We start from the raw sequence: 22,018 nt of genomic DNA, 5'->3' as shown, positions 1-22,018 counted from the left end.
TAAGGGTACAATATAAGTGGAAAGATTTTTAAAATAGAAAGGTGAGTAAAAAATTTATATGGACTTCACCTAAATAAAATATTAGATTAGATTAGATTACGACTCGTTAAGTGGCATGGCTGATTTAATTCACCTCCAAGTGTGTCCACTAATGTCACATGGGAAAAACCATTAGAGGGGTGGTGGAAGATTAACTTTGATGGAGCTTCGAGAGGAAATCCTGGACCGTCAAGGGTGGGCTTCATTGCTTAGGATTGGAATGGCAACATTTTGGCTTTGGGGGCGAAGAAGTTGGAGGTGGGGACGAACAATGTGGCTGAAGCATCACTGCTTTAGCAACAATAAGATTTGGCAAGATGTTGGGAGCTCAAAGAATACACTTAAAAGGGGACTACCTAATCATAACTTGAGCAATTATGAGGGGAAATATTGATGTGTGGCATCTTCAGAATAAAATTTCCACCATAGTAGAAGAGTTGGCAACCTTTGAAGACTTTAAAATTAGCCATGTCAAAAGAATGGGGAATGTGGAAGCATATAAACTTTCTAAATGGGCAGTATCATTTGATAAAGTTGGTGAAACAAAGGTAGAAGATTTCAAATTTATTCCATTGGAAGAGGATGTTTGAAAATTTGTTAGCAAGTATGAAGCATTAATGAACTTGCAATTATGAAGTTTTATTGAAAAGCATGCCAAATCCTGATAAGAGATTTTAGAAAGGTGGCGGGGAAAGGTTTGTATAGTGCATTTATGGAAGCATTTTTTTTGGAATCGGTGGTAGCTCTTTGAGAAGTAACTTTTATAGGTCTTAGCGATGTTATTTGCCTATAATGGGTTCGAAGTAAGGTGGTACCACTATTGAAACTGGGATCCATGGAAGCAAATTTTACACTGAAAATGAAGAAGTAACTTTGTCCCTTCTTTGGCTCTGTATCATAAAGGAGGTTGAAGGGAATGTTTTTGTTTAAGGATGACAGATTGGTGAAGTGTGTACAGTTGATTATGGGCAACTCGTTTGGTGATTTGAGACATAGATACTAAATGAACATGGATGTATACTCCCTGATTGTGGCATGGGGCGTGGACCTAGAGAATTCAGTGGTGCAGGTTAAGTGGGTAATGGAGGCTATAGTCCCACGGGAATACATTTTGGGAATGTATTCAATCTGGGAATGGGCAATACCTAGAGTGGGTTTCGATGTGAGAGAGGGAATAGAGAATTTGCACCATGAGGTTTTCAATAGATGTATTACATCTATTAGATAGCCTGAAGAGCGATACAAGGCATGTTGCAGAGAGGAGGCGAGACGAGACTGGAAAGATTTGAAGTTTTTTGTGCAACTGATGGAGGTTGAGGTAGCTCTGAACCAAGACAAAGAGGAGGCGGGGCTTGTGGAGCGTAGAAAGTTGCGGTCAAGGAAGAAGAAGGCGGATGATGAGCAAGATTTAGTAGTAATCTTGGGTAGTTCAAGCTAAATTACTTTAAGCTTTAATGGTCTTTGTTTGTATGCTTAGGTGGGGTTAATCCATGTATGTAAAATGATCTTTTTATGGTCAGACAACGAATAGGTTTTTAATTTCCTTGTTAAATCTGAACTGTAATTGTGTAAACGAGCAAATTTTTGGAGCTCAAATTGATCATGTAATGGGTTTGGGATTGATGGTTTCAAAGGGTGGTTTGGTTGGCAGGTTTTGGTTTTATATGGGTGGTTTGGATGGGTGGTTTTTTTGGGTGGCTGGAAGTTAAACTTTCTCATGCAAGATGTAGACTCTTTTATTTTCAATAATAAATACTTTTATTATCGACCATATATATATTGCAAAATTTTGTTATAGGTTAAAAGTTATTTAAAATTTTAATATATGATTAAATCTTATTCAAATATCAAATAGTTTAATTCTTATATAACATGATAATTTTACTTTTCATTTAGACAAAAGAATAAATAATTATTTTATTTTTATTAGCAACATAAATAAATTCTTTAAGATAATAAGTTTATACAATATATTAGAGGGAATAGAACTTAATTGGTATATATAATCTTGTAAACAGAGATTCAATAAGATATCTTAAGGGAAATAGTACAACTAAAATATTAAAGTATATATTGATTAAATAAATAAAACATTATGGTGTAAAAAATATTAGTCAAACATCATTCAATTCAATGGTTAATTAGTCAATAGTAATTTCACACATTATCAGCACCAAAAAGTGGTAAATAGTCATCTTATATTTAATTTTTAGCCATTGAATTGAATGCCACTTAATAATAGCCCTTTGTGGGTGCATCTTTTAAATTAATAGGAAGTCAAAGTCGATTTTATTGATTGAATTTTTATTAAAAAATACAACTTTCTTTGCAGTTAAGACTGAAATTTGAGAGAAATGAACCTTTCCTATCAAACAAATGTTAATCTATATAAAATCATTCATTTTATTTAATAGAATATTCTCAAGATTTTAATTGTATTTTTAAAGAAAACCAAAATATAATTATAAAATAATGAGTAACATTATAAAATGTATTTATCAAACTTTCCAACTATTAAGAAACAAAAGTATCATTGAATTTTTTTATTTTTATTGATTATTTATTGATAATTACTTTATTTTTATTACTATTATCTAAATATCTTTAAAACTAAATTTATTTTTGGTAAATATCAATTATGAATGAAAACAATTTATTTTTTACTAAATCATTTAAGAAATTTATTATTAATAAAAAAAAAAATTTAACTTAAAGTTGACAGATTGTTTTAATTATTTTTAATAATATTAATTATTAAAATGTTAAAAGAAAAACAAAAATTAATAATCGCAGATGTGAAAGAGTATAAAAGACATAACATATATAAATTGATGTGATAGATTAAACAACATAATGATTTTTTACATCGAAAGCATCTCTTCCCATAAATATCTCTATGTATCCCTCTCTCCACCTCTCATCTTATCTTTATCTTTATATCCCTTCATATCTCCCTCTCTTTGTCTCTCCCTCTTTCTATCTTTATTTCTCCCTCTATTCCTCTCTCCTTCCATCTCTACCTATATATATATATATATATATATATATATATATATATATATATATATATATATATCTTTGTCTCCCTATCTCTATCCCCTACCTCTCTTTGCATCTCTCTCTTTCCCCTCTATCAATTCCATTATATTTGTCTCTCTATCTCTCCCTCTTTCTATCCCTCGGATTCCCTCTCTTCTTATCACTCCATGTTTCTATATCTATACACTTCTCCTTTATCCCTATTTTTTCTCCATCTATTTAGATATATCTTTGTCTCTCCATCTATTTCTCTCTCTCATTCACACACTCTCCCTATTTCTCTATCTCGATATCTATCTCTAGATCTCTCTCTCACTCACGCGTACTCCCTATTTCTCCCTCCCTATCTCCATATGTCTATCTCTAACCTCTCACGCTCTCTATTACTTTTCTTTATCACCTTGTTTATCTCTCTCTTTCTCCTTGTATCTCTATCTTCCTATCTCTCCCTCTCCACTCTATCTATGTCTCATTAGCTTTATATATCTCTCTCTTATTCACTCCATCTATCCATTTATCTCTCCTACTTTCTCTCTATACCTCTTGATATTACTTTTCTATGTTATCTTTCTCTCTCACTCTACCCCCTCTATCTTTATCATGTTATCTGTCATTCCCCATCTCTATCTACATCTCATTATCTCTAGCATTCTCTTATTCATTCCATCTCCAATGCTCTCTCTCTCTCTCTCTCTCTCTCTCTCTCTCTCTCTCTCTCTCTCTCTCTCTCTCTCTCTCTCTCTCTCTCTCTCTCTCTCTCTCTCTCTCTCTCTCTCTCTCTTCATATCCTATATATCCCTATGTATTTATCTCTCTCCCTATCCATCTCTCTCATTCACTCCTCTCCCTTCATCTCCCCCGCTCTATATCTTTCTCTATTTCTCTCTCTATCATCCTCTCCTCTGTCTATCTCTTTTTATCCATATCTTTTTTAACTATTCTCTCTCTCTCTCTCTCTATCTCTCTCTCTCTCTCCACACACACACACACACACACACACAGATATACATATATATATTCATCTCCACCTTCATCTCTATCCTTCCCTTTTATCTCTATCTCCTTACCCCTCTTCTTTTCTCTCATCTTGCTCCCAATTATCTCCCTGATTCAAAGGTTTTTAAATTCATTTTTAGATCCTTATAAGTGGATGAATAGTTTATTTGAAGCTATCAATTCTCCATTAACACCTCTATTGCACAAAGAACATAATTCTTGATTCCCTAGCAACTGATCACATGTATTGTACAAATGTATATAAAAAAGTAAAATAATTTTTTCCTACCTACCTCATACCCATTGCAGAGGGAGGCGCAATTGCTAGTTTTATATTAGTATAGGCATACCTAGTGCTGTTCGATAGATTAAAGAGCGTAGATGCTCTACTCTGTCCAACCTTTTATGTATTTTATAACAACCTCCTCCCTCAATGAACGTGGGATTGCAAGCTCCTGCCGACAGCACAAACAAAGTTATTACGGCAAAGACTTGCGAGAACGGTAAACGTCAAACGGTGGACGTGAAAGGAAACAGCACGGTAAAGGCCATGACGGTTGAAGGGAGTTGTGGGCCCAGCCACTTAAAATCTAAACCCTCAGCGCGTAGAATGTGCCGGTTAAGCGAAGGCCTACGTGGGAAAGCGTCAGACGTAGACATGACGATTCCCACCAATAGACAAACATGCATTGATACAAGACAAGATGGCCAAGTGCATAGCCTGTACCTATACGTTTACTTTGACAATTTACAATTCCTGTAGCACTACCTCTCTCTGCCTTTGATGGAGAAGCCGCACATCGCCATTTTCCCCTTAACCAGGGGAATGGGGCATTTCCTTCCCTTAGCTGAGTTTGTAAAGAGGCTCTCTAAATTTCATGGCTACTCCATCACTCTCATCATCAGCAAGTGGGTGTGGACATCCCAGCAACCTGCACTGCTTGAACGATTAGCCTCCTCTGCTCCGGACATACGTATTACAGAGATTCCTCACATCACTGAAGATGAAGATGAGCAAAACTTGAAAATTACAACACAAATTTCAAACTTCATGCTGAAAGCGAAGCCACACATTGAAGATGTCCTGCGATCGTTGCGTTCATCTTCGCCCGTCTCTGCTTTTGTTACAGACCTCTTCTGTACAGAACTGCTTGAAGTTACCGCCAAGCTGAAGATGCCAAGTTATATGTTCGTGCCGTCCTCTGCGGCTTTTGTTTGCTTCATGTTGCATCTTCCCAAGCTCGTTTCGGAGATTAAGATTTCATTTAAAGACGCCGATTTTGAGGTGGAGATACCGGGGCTTCCGCCGATTCCTGCCAAAGATCTGATCAATTCCGTCCAGGACCGATCGGATTCCGCGTTTAAATGGATTATTCAGCATGCCTCCCACTGCAGGGAAGCAACAGGGATTCTCATTAACACATTTGCTGAACTGGAGGAGGAAGCCATGGAAACCCTAAGCACGCCTGCAACACCCCCAATCTATCCAATAGGCCCCTTGATGTTCACAGATTCTGATGTTCCCGACGAGTCTAGGTGCCTGAAATGGTTAGATGAGCAGCCTCCCTTGTCCGTCCTGTTTGTGGCATTTGGAAGCGGAGGCGTTTTCTCGAGGGAGCAAATTACTGATCTGGCGATTGGATTGGAAGCCAGTGGCCACCGGTTCCTCTAGGTTCTGCGCGGGCACAAATCTGGGGATTCTTCTTCTCTGGAAACTGATATTTCTCAGCTCTTACCGGAGGGTTTTGAGATTCGAACCAGTGACCGAGGGCTGGTACTTCTTAATTGGGCTCCTCAGATCCCTGTTCTTTCTCACCCGTCTACTGGAGGCTTCCTTTCACACTGCGGGTGGAATTCTACGCTGGAGAGCGTGTCACATGGAGTTCCTATGATCGCTTGGCCTCTTTATGCCGAACAGAAGATGAACAGGGTCATATTGGTGAAGCAGATTCAGGTAGCCGTAGGATTGAGGATAGAAAGCAATGGATTTGTGAGGAGAGAAGAAGTGGACAGAGCAGTGAGGGAATTGATGGAAGGGGAGGAAGGAAGAAAGGCGAGGGAGAAAATGAAGGAGCTGAAGAGCAAGGCCAAGATTGCACTCATGGAAGGGGGGAGTACAATGAAGGCCACAGCCAATGCAGCTGCAGATTTATCACAGAAGCCAAGCTTGACTCCCTAATTGTTTGCTCATGTAGGTCAAATTTGTTGTTTGACATTGGCTATTATGTCGTCTTTCTTCTTTTTCTTTTCTTTCGGTGCCGCGATTACTGTGAAATTTGTTGCTTTTCACAGAGGCTAGGATGGGGCATTTTATTTGGTTGAACGTTGTCTTGTAGTACTATCAAGAATAAAATTTTGTTAATCAGTTGTTCTCGAATCCTATAAACGTTCTGTTTTTATCATAGCAATTTATACAGAATGTTTGGCAGCCTAAGCTTGGAATGTAAAATGCTGATTTATAGAAGTTGAGAAACGCTTTCATTTGGTCTCAGTGGGAGTCACAATGTAACACCCATTGACCATCTAAAGCAGACAAAAGTTGTATCTTGCAGATAAACTTCAAGTAAATACCCAAAAAAGATATCACACTATTTTAAATCATGATTCAACGTATAGGAAGCTCAGAAATGCTGACGAAATATGCATTATTATCAACATTTCCTTAACATGAGATCTCTCTTATCTTCTTTACCCAAAAAAAACCTTCCCACCGGAACTCAACAATAGCCCCCTCTAATAAATAAAAAATACTGTTTCAAAAATGAAGAGCTCTTAACTAATCAATAGTAGTAGTTATAATTAACTAAATCTCCCAAAAATAAGTATGACTAAATTTGATAGTAAGTAAGAATTAATCAACAATTAATTGTAGATTACATTATTTTTTGTACATTTTTAAAAAAGTGAACCTCCCAGTTCAAAGAATTCAATAATTTGATTATCATGTTGTTCCATCTTGTTGGGTACTTCTATAGTTTTTCACATAACTTATGTCTTTACTTTGAACTATTTGTTGAACCATAAATTATCTTTCTTGTCATTTATTTTCTTTCTATTTTCCCCATATCTTGATAAGTTAGACCTATCTTCTTTATGATTAATTCTTCAAATCCCTTATCAAACATGGGTCCTTAAGAGGTCTCCATCTCTATTGTCATTTCACATCTAATGTTGAATTCTTGCATAACTACTACATCTTGGGTTGATTCTAGTGATGCATTGCATTATCTTTTATTGTTGTCTTCTAAATCTTCTCATATTTCAAGATGATCATCAATACTTTCCCCTTCTTCGCGATAACACAACTCAACATATTTATCCCATTTACTCTCTCTCTCCCCCTCTCTCAAATTATTTGCACAACACATTTAGAAGTCTTCAATCCACTAATAATTCTACCAACTTTTCAAGGAATTAAATCTTTCCTTCTTCTAGTAGCTTTATCCTCTAACTAATCATAGACTTTAAGGATTTCCTCTCTAAAAGGAACTCTTGTCCACAAAATGAATATATATTCCCACCATTTTTTTTTTTCTAACAACCATTGAATACCTTTGTCTTGACTTTTTTCCTTTGCTTTCCTATTATTACCTGTCTCTACTACACCAACATCCACCATAGTTCTTCCAATAAAAACTCCAATTTATCATGCTTCCTTTGATTCTCACATTTTTTCTCTCTTTGCTTTGTCTTATTTATTCCATTTAGCCTTCACTTCTTTTCTTTATTTTGTGTTACGTCTTCAAAAGTTTATTTTATAGATGGAGATTTCATTTAAAAAAATGTCAATTTTGAAGTGGAGATATTAAGGTTTATGTTGATTCATCCCATGGATTTACCCTACCATTCAGGATAAACTAAATTTTACATTCAAATGATCAATCCACCATGCTTTCTGCTTCAAGGACGTATTAAAGATTCTCATTAACACCTGCACATTTCTCTCCATCTATCCAATAGGCTTGTTGATGTTGACAAAATCAACAATGATGATATATTGTTGGCATATGTGCATAGTTTGATGACATGATGATATTGTATGTTGTCATTGATGTCAATATGCTAAAGAACGAATCGGTATATTGAAGAAAGCAAACTGGCAAGAGAACTGGTATGATGATGTGAATTGGTATAGGTGAACCAATATCGGGGTTTCATTTGTTATGACTACTAGTTGGTAGTCTCGGCTTCAAGGTTTCCGATTGATGCATTTCAAGTCTGTGTGATTTGACTAACGACATCCTGTGATGGGTTAGCATTGAAATGAAGATCAAATCGTGTTGCCACGTCAGCCTTGTGCGCGTGAAGAATTTCCTTGAGGATCTTGCATGAAGAAGATTGATCCTATCTACCTCGAGAATGTACGAAGTCCCAGTAAACGATGGAGAGCGCGTGATGGGTTATCAACTTCCAGAAGAGGCAAAGAACGAGCGATGGAGAATGTCTTGAGATTTGTTCAAGATTGTTTTATTCTATGCAATGTGTTTGAATGGTCAGGATTGGACCGACTGTATTGATAACCTAAATGTTTAGGGTTTAGGGTTTATGCTACCGACCTATCTGTTTCCTATAAGGTCGATGATGATTCACATTTTGGAGTTGTTGGCAAATGTTATGTGTGTATCCATGTGAAGAGATACTTGATTCTTGCCAGACCAGAGAAGTGTGTAGATACCTATAGAGTGTGATTGCAGAAGTAAAGGAACTAAAGTGGATCTGCATTGGCATTGAGTGTTGTTATCAAATCAGTGTATTACCTGTTGACTTCTAACCATTTCAGTAGTTGGAAAATCCCTTAACTGCGTAGCTTTAACAGGCTTTGTGTAAATCCTTTAACAAGGTGACTCAAATCAATGAGTTCTTCAAATTCTCTTGCGAGGTAACCTTTAACAGGGTTCTAACCTTTAATCGGGTATTTAGCCATCCCTTAACCGAGTGATCCCTAGCAGGATCGATTCCTAGCAAAACCTATTGTAAAGTCCTTAACCTGATTAGGCTCCTAACAAAGTGGACTTCAGAAGAGTTCAAGAACAACTTGTGGGTATTCATCCCCACCGTGGTTTTTCCCAATTGGGTTTCCACGTGAAAAATAAGTGTGTCATGTGTGATGCTTTTTTATGTGATGTCTTAGTATTTTCTGTCAAGTGGTAAAGCATGTTAAACTAGTGGTCATTATATTTTTCATGATGTATTACCTATTTATGCATATGGGTGAAGTGGAAATGAGACATTAGGTTGTGTGGAGATCTAAGTGTTACAGGTTTATGTCTTTCACAATCTCACTGTGTTTTACCGGTAGTGCCCTGTTTTAGATTGGTGATGTTATTTACCAGTTAGTCAGTGCAGTCTTTGCAGTTCAATTTGCTAAAGAAGTTTTTGCAAATACTGATTCCCCCCCCCCCTCTCTCAATATCTGTTGAGTATTTACTCTTCATCATTATTCATCAGTATTAGGGATTCTCATTAACACCTGTACATTTCTCTCCATCTATCCAATCGGCTTGTTGATGTTCACAAACTCTAATGCTCCCAACAAGCCCAGGTGCCTGTGATGGTTAAATAAGTAGCCTCCCTCGTTTGTTCTATTTGTGACACTGAGAAACAAAACTATTTTATCAAGTGAGCAAATTAATTGGCTCCACCAAATCCCTATTTTTCTCACCTCTCTACATGGATCTTCCTTTCTCATTGGGTGGAATTTTGCCCTAGAAAGTGTCTCTTGTGGAGTTCCCATGATCACTTGGCCTCTTGTTGCCAAACAAAGGATGGACAAGGTAGCTATAGATTTAAGGAGAGGAGGGAACAAAGGCCACGGAGAAAATGACAAAGTTAAAAGGACAACATCGAGATTGTTATCATGGAAGGTGGGAGTATAGATAAGGCCATTGTCAATGTTGCCATAGATTTACCAAAGTAACCAAGCTTGTCTCCCTAGTTTGCACCCTCATGTTGGCCATATTTATTGTTTGAAATTAGACCTCATGTTGGTCTTTCTTTCCCTTGTGTCGGATATGATGAATATAAAATTTGTTTCTTTCAAATAGACTATACTTCGATAGGATTCTATTTAACATTATCTACTTATGATTTAAAAATAACTAAACTATGGAATAGAGAAGACTTGTTTCAAACCATGGAGAATGAATATGTCAACAAAAATTTTGTTTGATGATAAATCTTGGCTATAGAGTTTTTGGTAGCCTCAATATGGAACTATAAAATGGTTGTATGCAAGTTGGGGATGCATTATTGGGATACAGTTTTCTTAAGATCAATTTTGTCACATAGTTTAGTTAAACATAAAAAAATAGCTTTATTTTCATAGTTATAAGTTGTAACCATGTTCTTCCTTGGTATTATTGTTCATTTACTTTAACAAAAATGTGTCTTTTTCTAGAATTAAAAAAAAAAGATATTTGAGTAGGTGTGGCCATTATATCAAATGACAATTATATCAATCAATGAATATTGAGTTGAAAATTTGATTATTCAAAGCCTATACTTCTAGTACAAGTATGCATGTAGGTTTCAAAATTCTGATCAACATGCAACAAAAGGTTTCTTAAGAGAAAACAACTGTTTTTTTTTGTTCTTGTACATGTCAGGCCATATATAGTTTTTCAATTTAATGTATATATACATCAATTGTTCAAACCCAAATGAAGAGAACAAGGAAAGATATAAGTTTTAAGAATGCATATAGATCCAGTTAAATTTGCAAAGTAGAAAACAATATGTATATAAGCATAGAGATGAATTGCACTAATTATGAAGACAAAGGCAGTAAAGAAATGAATCAAAAACCACAATTGAAACATATAATCGAATAATATAATGAAGCATCTAAGTGGTTCCATCTATTTCTGGACCAGAATTGTAGTTCGAACAATGATAGACATGGAAGCAATAGATTTTCATTGGAGATGAGAAATAAACGTACAATTTTTTCATCTTTATGATAGGCATACGTTAATGACATAGTTGTGAAATTGAAAAGTGAATGCAATTCAGAAAGTAGCATGCAAGAAGAAAGTATGTTGTATTTTATTTTTACAAAAAGAGCAAGTTAATGCCTCAGGGAAGGTGGTTGCAATGAGAATACGAGGACAAAAGAGTTTAACACTTTGACAACAAAACATTCCTGGGTAATTCTATAATTTGAAAGAGCAAACGAGTTTGCAGAAAATACAAGAATTGTGTAGATAAATATGCATAAAAACATTTATGAAAACAATGTAGATAATTCTAGACAGTGTTCAAAATGCAATTATGTATTTCAAAAAGAAAGATAGTTCATCAAAGAAAAAGCACAATGTTGGAAAACACATATTAGGATTTTTTTTTTGTGAGATTCGTATTTTCAGCTAAAGTGTAAGCAGGGTAAAGTTTATTTATGCACATGCACACATTTAGTTTACAATTTGATCTATATTCACTTATATACATGCAAACATTTTAATCAAGTAGCACATAGAAGAAATAAGACAACCTTCTTTTTGATAGCTGAATAGTCATAGACAAAAATATATTTAAGTATATATATATATATGTGTAGAAACGTTAGTCTGTCTAGAGGAAGCCTTTTTTTTTTATTCTTTGCGCACATGCCCATGTCTACATATGTATAAATGTACAGAGAAGAAAAGGTTGCGTGCATAGATGTATATATAAATTTTATTATGTATATCTACAATATTGTTTAATAAAAACATCAAATGGTTGCTAGAATCTAAGACTGTAGAGATAAAAGTAAGCATCAAAACAGGTGCCCAACAAACTTAAGTATTGAAATAACTATCCGCAATCAGACAAAACAATAATCAACAATAATTTTGGGCAAGGACCCCAAAAAACAACGTGCATTAAATCGGTATTCATTTGTCTCCATACGTGATAGTAAAGGGTCTTGGGAATAACCAAAAGAGAGTTCCAATGAACTAAATACTGTGTAATCGCAACAAATGCAGGTGAAGGAGCTGAATAAAACAGATGGAACAAGCCAAAAAAAATTGTTTTCCTCGTGTATGGAATTATGTAGTTGTATCTAGGCGAGCAATCTTTGCAAGCAAATTGGTTCATTCAGCTTCATAATCAACCTTTGCTAGTTTGTTAATTGTGACTCTCAATCTACGTTCTGAATTATATGTTTCGGTGGAAATCAAGAGCGTAAAGGTGTAGTGCATCAACATCTCTCTATTAATTATGGATCAAGGTGTTTCTTTTGTGGACATATCATATTGCAATATATATAGTTCCTTAGTGGAAGCAGCGAATAGTTGGATTCCAACCTCATCAAATGCATTAGCCGAAAGGCTGCCCTGTTGCATCTTCGAGCTTCATCTGCAACGAGTATTTATAGTTGCATTCAGGCACTATTGTTTGGCATCTAGGGCACAACCATAAATTATCATTTAACTTGTTGCACTTCTTTCTGCATTCTTTACCATTGATTTGGAGTGGACAAGCTATATAATAGAATGGATCATCCTTTATGAACCTAAGAACAACAGGTAATACTGGTTTCAATAGTCTCTGGTGCAACACTCATATGTTCAAGGATGGATACAATTGTCATTCTATTATATCGGCTACTTATCAAGCTGTTACTTGCAGATTCTGGGTGAAGGTGTGTTGTTATTTCTCCTCTCATTCTTAGGGTTTCTGCCTCAGGGATGCAAGGGTTTATATCTATAGTTATTGCCGCTGTGGTATTGATAACCTTGCCATTGAAATAGCCCACCCGAGCATTCCGTACAGACAGAATGACAATGTAGCAGCTCTATGCATATTTTTTCAAGTCTTCACTTAACTCTTCGGATACTTTTCCCCATAGATTAATGTCAATTGTGAAAGTTGATATATCATTTATTTTCACTATTCTTTTTTTCACCTCACTACCATCCTTTCTATGTATTATTGAAATGTCACCAACATTTACTACGACACCAATAACATCAATCAAAGTGTAGTTGCTGCAGTTAATAATTCATTAATTGGAGTGTAGCGAGATTTTTTCTCTGAAGCTGCAACATTAGGTACACAACGCTTCAAAACCGAGGTCTCAATCAAAACAATCTCTAGATGGCTATTCAACTTGTTATATTTTGTGTTTGCGTCTTTGATAGAACCTTTCGAAATAACATAATATGCCCCTTCTTCCACTCGATGGTAATGCAATTCTGCTATTTCATCAAAACAAGTCACCCTAATTTCACATCCTTCATCATCTATGATATCAAAACTAAATACTTGACCATTAGCTTTTGATGTGCTATATTGGTGCATTTTCCTATTATTTGTAACTTGCCCTTTTATTGTCCATTTGCTTTGATAAGGGTTTAGGCTTTTTATCGGGCTTATATTATCCGGTGCATTGCTTTGTGGAGATGGCAAGTCTACACCAAATTTAAGAGCACGTTTAGAGGGAGGAGGTGTTTCTCGCACTAACATTTGTTGTTCTTTCTCTTTAAACAAATACCTAGGTTTTCCAAGCAAGGGACAATTTGTAATTTTCACCTCTAGAGTGAATGTAATTATAATCCTGTAAAAGGTAGAAAATAAATTGTTCAATTTTATAAATGGAGTTAAGCTCAATAGCAAAATTGGTAAAGAGAAAGGAAGAAAAGATATCGCATATCCTACCTCGTGCTCCAAACATATCTACAAGCATAAGTTGCCAACAACAACACAAAACCTATCTTTAAGGTCTCTGAATGCAATAATTCAGTATATCTGGTTGGCAAAATGGCCAATTGCATATACGTGCCATCAGACAAGACAACTTTGTATCTCTTATTCTGATCTTGATCATTTGTCATTCTTTCAAATGACAAAATTTGCAGCAATGGTGAAGGGATGGCATCTCCAACATTGATAGATCGGATATCATATGGTGTAAGGTCACTCAAGTCCCTACAAGGATAGAACAACAAGGCTGAATACATATAGTAAGTCATTCTATTTCAAAATGGGACAGCTCAGTCAATACTAAATGTTTTTTAAGAATCCAACAAAACCATGTTAATATCACCAATATAGATATGAATTTCACAAAATTATATATTTTCATATATATATATATATACACACATACGCCAGTCTATGTTAATTCATATATTTAAATATGCATTCACATAAAAATGAAAACATAGATGAAGATTTCTATGCATTTTCCAATTTGAGAATGCATCTAAGTACATCCAAGCCTTTCTATATGAATCAGTTTTTTTTTTTTAGTTATGGACATAATATGGCTTCATACAAATTAAAATGGAAATCTGCAGACCGACAACAAGGCTAAGGAGTTTCTATACAACTTTCCCGTACTTGGAAAATTCTGAAAATGATGTTCTAAGCATCAAATTTGAAATTGCAGATAATGGATTATTTTACCAAAGTTTTTGGGGGATTCTATTGCGATCCAACAATAGAACTTGTTGGAGATGACATAGCGATTAAAACTCTTTAGAATTTAGGGAATGGATTATGTAAGACAACACAGAATGTCTATAAGACAAAGAGGAGAACAAAAATAGATTAAATATCAAATCAACATAAAAAGTTTAAAAAAAAACACACATTAAAAATTAACACCCACATGTATTCAAATTGTCGTAAGTATATACACGAAAAAAACAACAACAACTAAAGTAAACATCCATATACCAAAAGTATGATACAATATTCCTAGTGTCTTTAGTGTCCCCTTTAGCCTAAGATTCTTCCATATATAATTATAAAAAATAAATACTAGACTAGACAAGTGATTTTTTGACCTGTGAAATTGAGGGTAGCTCTATAGCTGCCGTATATGATATTTCAAATAGAATTATAAACAAAAACATAAAATAGTGACAAATGATTTTTGACATCTGAAATTATGTTATAATTGATGTATACAATGTTTTAGAGTTTTGTATAAGGACATTGTGGAAGAAGACAGACCAAGAAATCATTAAATGCCTCCTTAAATGACTTTTCACTCGTTGTAGAATGGGAAAAACCCAAAAAACCTTGGGCCATAAGAACTTTGCACAACACACTGTATTAATGCAACAATAAATGAGAAGAGTGTTGTGAGCAAAGATGGACCAGAAGGCCAGTTCGATGCCCGAGACAAGCAAGCGCTCACTCGAGCGAAATTGACCTTCAACGTGAGTGAGGTGGTGGTAGTTGCAAAGTGAATCCAAGTTACACTTACTTCAATGGTATTCTTTTTGAAAAGTTCATTTTGAATAATATAAAACATCTTGCATTCAAGTCCACATTTGATTTAATTCTAGCACTCCTTTTGATTTTTTATTAAAATTATAATACACTAGATCTAAAACAAAAGTAGAGATGAAGATCTTGAGGTTTCATATTTGGTAAGGGATAAAAATAAGTAATCATAATAAGGTAGTTGACCGTTCCAATTATTGTGATAGAAGTTGTTGATTTAATGTTTAATTTGTTTGACAATATTGCACCAATAGTTATGACTTTAAATTTTTTATTGGTGATGATGAATACCCATAATTTGATGAAATATACCTTTAGTTGTAAAAATCAACCAATCATGTGATGCCACATCAGCTGCACAAGTATGGAGGCCCCTTTTGCACGACTATTAGTCTCACCTTTTGTGGGTGTTGTTTTCAACACCTTGACAAAAAGCATGTTGATGTGGCATCATATTTGATGATGTGGCCCTAAAACCTTAGTTATAAGTAGGAGACTTGTCAAGTAAGTTGCTATAAAAAAAATTTGGAAGTGATTTGCAATCTCCACATAAGATTTCAAGAAGCGTGAAGTTAGGGTGCATAACTACTGGATCCTCTCCCTTATGTGTAAAGCATCATGTTTTGATCATGCTAATTTTTTCTATGATAGCAAAAATAGAGAAAAATAAATTGACTTCTTGATGATCTGAGGAGTCATAGAAGAGATACAAGGAATTTGAATTGAATGAGGAATAGAGAATTTATAGGATTTGAGATCAATTGATGAATATATACATACTAGCAATCACACCTTAGTGTGCAATGGGTACACCGAATAGGTCTTGAAGGTCAATTAGGAAAAGATTGGTCTATTTTTTGGATAAATTTGTCAAATACATTGGGGTCCATAGGGGGAGAGATAGGGAGAGGGGTAAGGAAATAGAATTGGGGATAAAATAAGAGTCTAGATGATAGAGGATAATTAATGAGATATAGAAATAGAGAGCAATAGGGAGGGTGATGTAGGGAGAGGTAAGGAGATAGAAATAAGGGAGAGAGAGATGGAGATGGTGAGGGAAAGGGAGAGGGAGAGATAAATACAAAGAGGAGAGAAGGATAAAGGTATTTATTTAATTAAATCATGTTTTTCCTATCACATGACTCTTCAAAAGGAGAAATTGTCTTCCTACAATGGTTTGATGGAGGAGAAATGTATCTAGGTGACAATAGTTTGCATGAAATTGTTGGTCATAGGAGTGATTATTACTGTCACACTAAGACATTGACCAATGACAACTAAATGCACTTTGTAGACAAAGACGATTAAGATAGCTTCAACTGTCTTGCATGACTAAAAATGTCTATTAATTGTAGATCCTGAATATAAAATAACAAAATTAATTACATGATCGATCCTTCTTTCATATAGACTATCATGTCGAATTCAAGGTCAAATATGATTTTTTTTTTTTTAAATTTAGTATGCCTTTGCTTGTTCTTTAAAATGTAAGTAATAATATATTGATCACATAGTAAAATTTATATAAAAAGCTATAAGAAATGGGTTACCAAAAACACCTATATTTGATAACTATCAAGGGATGATGTTAATGGATGGAGTGAATCCCACTAGCAATTGACTTTATTTTTACTCTACAAGATGAGCTATTGAGTTTTAGTTTATGCATTGTCAAAGTTGCATCTATTATGAAATAAAATAACTAACATAGGGAAAACAATCTACTCCATGTGGGATTTACATTGAAATGCATAATATACTTGTATGTATACTCATTATTGTACACTACAAACTTGGATGCAAAATAGTGTAGAGCCAAATTAAAGTATGTGTTGTACAACATAAACTCAATCATGTTTGGTAATTGGACAAAAGGATTCTATTAGAAAAAGTTAAAAAATTAAAAATAAACTATATAAATAAAATTTTAAAATTTAACTTTTAACAAGTAAAATCAAATATTAAAAATTAAATCTATTAAAAAAATTGAACCATCAATACAACTTGTTGATTTATAATTTAACTTATATATAAATAATAATATTATATTATATAAATATATTATATAATATTATTTAGATTTTGTATAATATAATATATACTAATATCTAGTATATTATAAATATAATAGATTAGAATCTCTATAGAATATATATATTTAAATTAATTATTATTTATATCTTATATATTATAATATAACAACTATTAAAATAAATGATAAATAAAAACAAAAATTTATAAATTAAATATATTTAGAAGTTCAATCAATAAAAAGGACAAACAAAATTAAATACGTGAATGCATAGGGAAATAAATAAATAAATAATGGTGTCGTGACAAATGAAAAACTTTTTTTAAACGGAAAAAGGAATTGTGAAAAAGGAAAAAGCAATAAATCAGTAAATAATGGTGACGAAGTAAATGGATGGAAAGTGATACAAGTAGCATATTTTATTTTATTAAAAAGAAAGTATAAAATCTAATGATCATAAATTCTTTGATTATCTTGCATGACTATCCATTGTTCTGCATCATAGATTTGAAAAAAAGAATTTGTCCATTCAAAATAAAGAGACACCTTCAGTATAATTAACAAAATTACATTTTTTTCATAGTAATAAAATGTCTAATATTAAATGACAAAAACTACTTCATACAGATCCTCGCTGGATTGACAGCTCGCAGACTACTTCATGCCCTTACTAAACTTGCAGCTGGCAAATCTGGACCTCCATTAAAAATAAATAAAATGCGCCATCCTAGCCTATGTGAAAAGCCACAATAATCACGGCACCGAAAGAAAGAAAAAGAAGAAGACGGCATAGCAGCCAGTGTCAAACAACAAATTTGATCTACACGAGCAAACAAATAAGGGAGTCAAGCTTGGTCTCTGTCATAAATCTGTGGCTGCATTGGCTGTGGCCTTCATTGTACTCCCCTCTTCCACAAGTGCAATCTTTGCCTTGTCCTTCACTTCTTTCATTTTCTCCCTCGCCTTTCTTCCCTCCTCTCTTTCCATCAATTCCCTCATCGCTCTCTGCACTTCTTAAATCTCCGAAACGAGCTTTGGAAAATGTAACATGAAGCAAACAAAAGAATCAGAGGACGACACGAACATATAACTTGGCATCTTCAGCTTGGCGGTAACGTCAAACAGTTCTGTACAGAAGAGGTCTGTAATAAAAGCAGAGACGGGCGCAGATGAACACAACGATTGCAGGACATTTTCAATGTGTGGCTTCGCTTTCAGCATGAACTTCAAAATGCGTGTTGCAAGTTTCATGTTTTGCTCATCTTCATACTCAGTAATGTGAGGAATCTCTGTAAAGTGTATGTCCAGAGCAGAGAAGGCCAATCGTTGAAAAACTGCGGGTTGCTGAGATGTCCAGATCCACTTGCTGATGATGAAAGTGATGGAGAAGCCATGAAATTTAGATAGCCTCTTTACAAACTCGGCCAAGGGAAGGAAATGCCCCATTCCCCTGGTGAGAGGAAATATTACGAGATGCGGCTTTTCAATCAAAGGCAGAGAGTACTGGAATGGTATATTGTAAGTGAAAGTTTAGCATGTAGCAGGCTCGTTCATACAGCTTAAAGTCTTCCAATTAAGTATCTTTATTACTAATTATGAAATAATATTATGTATATTTACAAAATTAAGATGGTGAAAAAAGTTCACATTTTTAAAGTTCAAACAAACTTATTTTTGGAATAAGCTAACATAAAATATAAACAAAGTTAGTAGATGATTAGAGCAAAAGTAAAAGAGGAGAATGGGGATATGGGTCATTCAATTTATCTCATTTTTTAATGAGATTTAGAGTAATTATAGAATAGTCTCATTTATCATTGATTTCAATATTTTTTTCTTCTTTTTTGTCATCGATCATCTAGATAGGAGAAATGGAAAAGGACAATTTAAATTTTTTGCAAGAGTTTGGCTAGCTTGAAGAACCCCCATTAATAGGAGACAAAGAGGCAAATTGCTTGTTTCCAAGCTACAACTAGCCCACTTGAGCACACTCCCTTCTCACAAGAGGAGGAGAGGCCTTTGAATGGATCTCCTAATAGCCATGAATAGGTTGGATATGACCATGTCGATAACCACGAGTAGGAGACCGATCCCAAGAAGAGGAGGGAATTGGAAGAACTCTAACTATAGTATATGGGATATTACTCCAATGATCTAGTAAAACCTATAAGTGGACCACCTCAAGTGCACTTGAATTTATAATAACACATTAGATAGATTGAAAATTGCCAATCAACAAAGCATCCTACAAGAATTGTGTATTTTCTATCTTTTCATATGCTAAAGAGAATCTTTGTCCTAAAAGTATGCCAACTTTAAATGAATTTATGAGGGATAATAGTCCAATCTCTTAATAAGATCATATGCCAAGAAAATGGCTTTGGTTTGAATGGCTTGAAGATGTCATGATTCCATGAATCTAAGATTAACATCCTAAACTCTAGTACAAAATCAAAACAAATGTTTGAGAGATACTTGCTGCCCACAAAAGGTAAATTAAGGATGAAGCATTCCTAAATGGGCCATTCTAGAACCAATTAGGAGAACTTGAAAAATAATTTACACTAGGCGATGTGAGCCAATATAAGCTCCCACTTTACTAAGCAAATGGTGTAAAACCTGCATTGCCTGACTAACATGGGTGACTAAAAATGTCATCATTGACTTGAAAGGGTGTCATAGGAAAATGAGAGGAGTGTCAATGATACCCTTTCCAATGCATAAAATTCCACAAAGCAATGTTTGGATACCACTTCTAGTATTTCCACTAATATTTGCAAGATCTAATTTCAATTCTATGAACCATATCAGTCGAGATGGCTTCCAAAATTGTGTCAAAGATTTCTCAATCTTATTTAGAATGTTAGAATTGAATCTTAATTTTATTCTAGAAGAAATTCGTAGTTCTTTTGAAGATATTAAGAATCCAAATGAGACTTCGATTATTAGAATGAATGCATTGAGTGTCTTTAAATATAAGAACATAGCAAGGCATCATGCAAATTTGTGTTTAGTATGACTTAAGCAAGAGTCAACAAAAATTGAATTTGAAAAGAGCAAATATGTGATATGGGGTCAACCTCATGACCATAGAAATGACCTTGGTCATGAAAGGGCTCAAAACAATATAGAAAAAATATAGTTATGGAAGCATGTGTATACATATCATGGAAAGGCGCGTGCACATAAATGAGTTAATACATCAATAAGGTATAGGGTAAGTGCATTAGAATCTGTAGGATGGATAAGTACATGTTATAGGGTAAGAGACACAAATTTATATGAAAATGCCACTTATTGATATATTTTTGCACTAAAAAACTAGTACCCTCAAAATAAACTTAAAGGTTTTTATTCAAGGACATCAAAGGACATGGCAAAAATCTTGAAAACACACTCTCAATGAGTCCCCCACTTAAATTAGAAACAAGGTTGAGTGATTTTTTTTTTGTTAATTTTGTACTCTCTTAATAAATAAAAAAATTAAAATATCATACCAACCTTGTGTTAAAAAAATAAATAAAATATGTTTGTCTGACAACTTTTTATTTTGGTGAACATGAAACAAAATTACAATTTATATTATTTTTATGTAGGAGTTGTATTTTGGTTAGTACTCACTATCAACTTGTTTCTTTTGACTAAAATTTGATTAGAGTGAGGGAGACCTAGAAGTATAGGCTTTGAATAATCAAATTTTTAACTCAATATTCATTGATTGATATAATTGTCGTCTGATATAATGGCCACACCTACTCAAATATCTTTTTTTAATTCTAGGAAAAGACACATTTTTGTTAAAGTAAATGAACAATAATATCAAGGAAGAACATGGTTACAACTTATAACCTACATGCATACTTGTTAATTTTGAAACCGACATGCATACTTGTATAAATAGGGAAAAATTATCCTCCCTTAAAAAACCCTTTGCCGCCCGATTAACAAAATTTTCAAACCTGCATGCATATTTGTATACTTATCTATGCACATAAATTCATATCTATATCTTTCTATATATACATGTATGTATAAATTAACATATATATGTGTGTGCCAATATATTTATCTTTATGTGTGTATGTGTACATAAATAGTTCTATAATTGTTGGAGTCTTATGCATACAAAAGAGGTTTTTCCCTTGCTAACCATGTATCATTCTACCTCACCTCAAATGTATATATCTCCATACATACATATATATATATATGCATAGCCTACACACACACACACACACACACACACACACACATATATATATATCAATTTGTGTATGTTAACATAAATACGTATATATACACATGCACACATACACATATGTACTGCAAAACACTCAAGGAAAAGCGCTTAGCCGAGGTGCATTCCTTCCTAGCATGCTATCCATACAAATAAAGTTTTCTTTAGCTTTAATTGGCGCAGGAAGGGTGGAGAACCAATGGCAGGGGATTAGGGTTCTACCGATTGAAGATTAGGCTTCTACCTATTGAAGCTTATCATTTCTATTTGAATTTACAAAATGACAAATAGTATTATATGCATGATGCTTCTATATCTCTCAGATATACATTGATGTTGCTATGCAACAATCTAATCTAAAAAAATCTAGGAAGAAAGAAAAGAATAGGATTTATTATGCACAACATAAAGAAGAAATATCAAAAAGGTGTCGAATCAAGCGACAAAGCGAGAAA

General features: G+C 34.1%; 2 protein-coding genes and 1 pseudogene across 2 annotated transcripts; 1 reads left to right on the top strand and 2 right to left on the bottom strand.

Annotated features, from left to right (window-relative positions):
- Nucleotides 1-4,725: 4,725 nt before the first annotated feature.
- Nucleotides 4,726-6,442, top strand: LOC131046626 (UDP-glycosyltransferase 72B1-like; annotated as a pseudogene).
- Nucleotides 6,443-13,032: 6,590 nt separating this feature from the next.
- LOC131046602 (replication protein A 70 kDa DNA-binding subunit A-like) lies at nt 13,033-13,892 on the bottom strand. Its single transcript, XM_057980379.2, has 2 exons — nt 13,717-13,892; nt 13,033-13,615 (listed from the first exon to the last, which is right to left on the bottom strand). The coding sequence occupies exons 1-2, from the start codon at nt 13,890-13,892 to the stop codon at nt 13,033-13,035; spliced, it is 759 nt and encodes a 252-aa protein (XP_057836362.2).
- Nucleotides 13,893-18,340: 4,448 nt separating this feature from the next.
- LOC131046601 (UDP-glycosyltransferase 72B1-like) lies at nt 18,341-18,772 on the bottom strand. Its single transcript, XM_057980378.2, has one exon. It carries the CDS (start codon nt 18,770-18,772, stop codon nt 18,341-18,343), a length of 432 nt encoding a protein of 143 aa, XP_057836361.1.
- Nucleotides 18,773-22,018: the final 3,246 nt, after the last annotated feature.

Source organism: Cryptomeria japonica, chromosome 10, assembly GCF_030272615.1.
Source record: "Cryptomeria japonica chromosome 10, Sugi_1.0, whole genome shotgun sequence".
Lineage (NCBI taxonomy): Eukaryota > Viridiplantae > Streptophyta > Pinopsida > Cupressales > Cupressaceae > Cryptomeria > Cryptomeria japonica.
Note: the sequence above shows the minus strand (reverse complement) of the source record. Positions and strands in the feature narration are given on the sequence as shown.

Coding starts and splice junctions, on each gene's coding strand:
- LOC131046601 (XM_057980378.2), bottom strand. CDS start 18,772: ATGGGGCATTTCCTTCCCTTGGCCGAGTTTGTAAAGAGGCTATCTAAA.
- LOC131046602 (XM_057980379.2), bottom strand. CDS start 13,892: ATGACAAATGATCAAGATCAGAATAAGAGATACAAAGTTGTCTTGTCT. Junction 13,616..13,716: donor AGATATGTTTGGAGCACGAG/GTAGGATATGCG, acceptor TACCTTTTACAG/GATTATAATTACATTCACTC.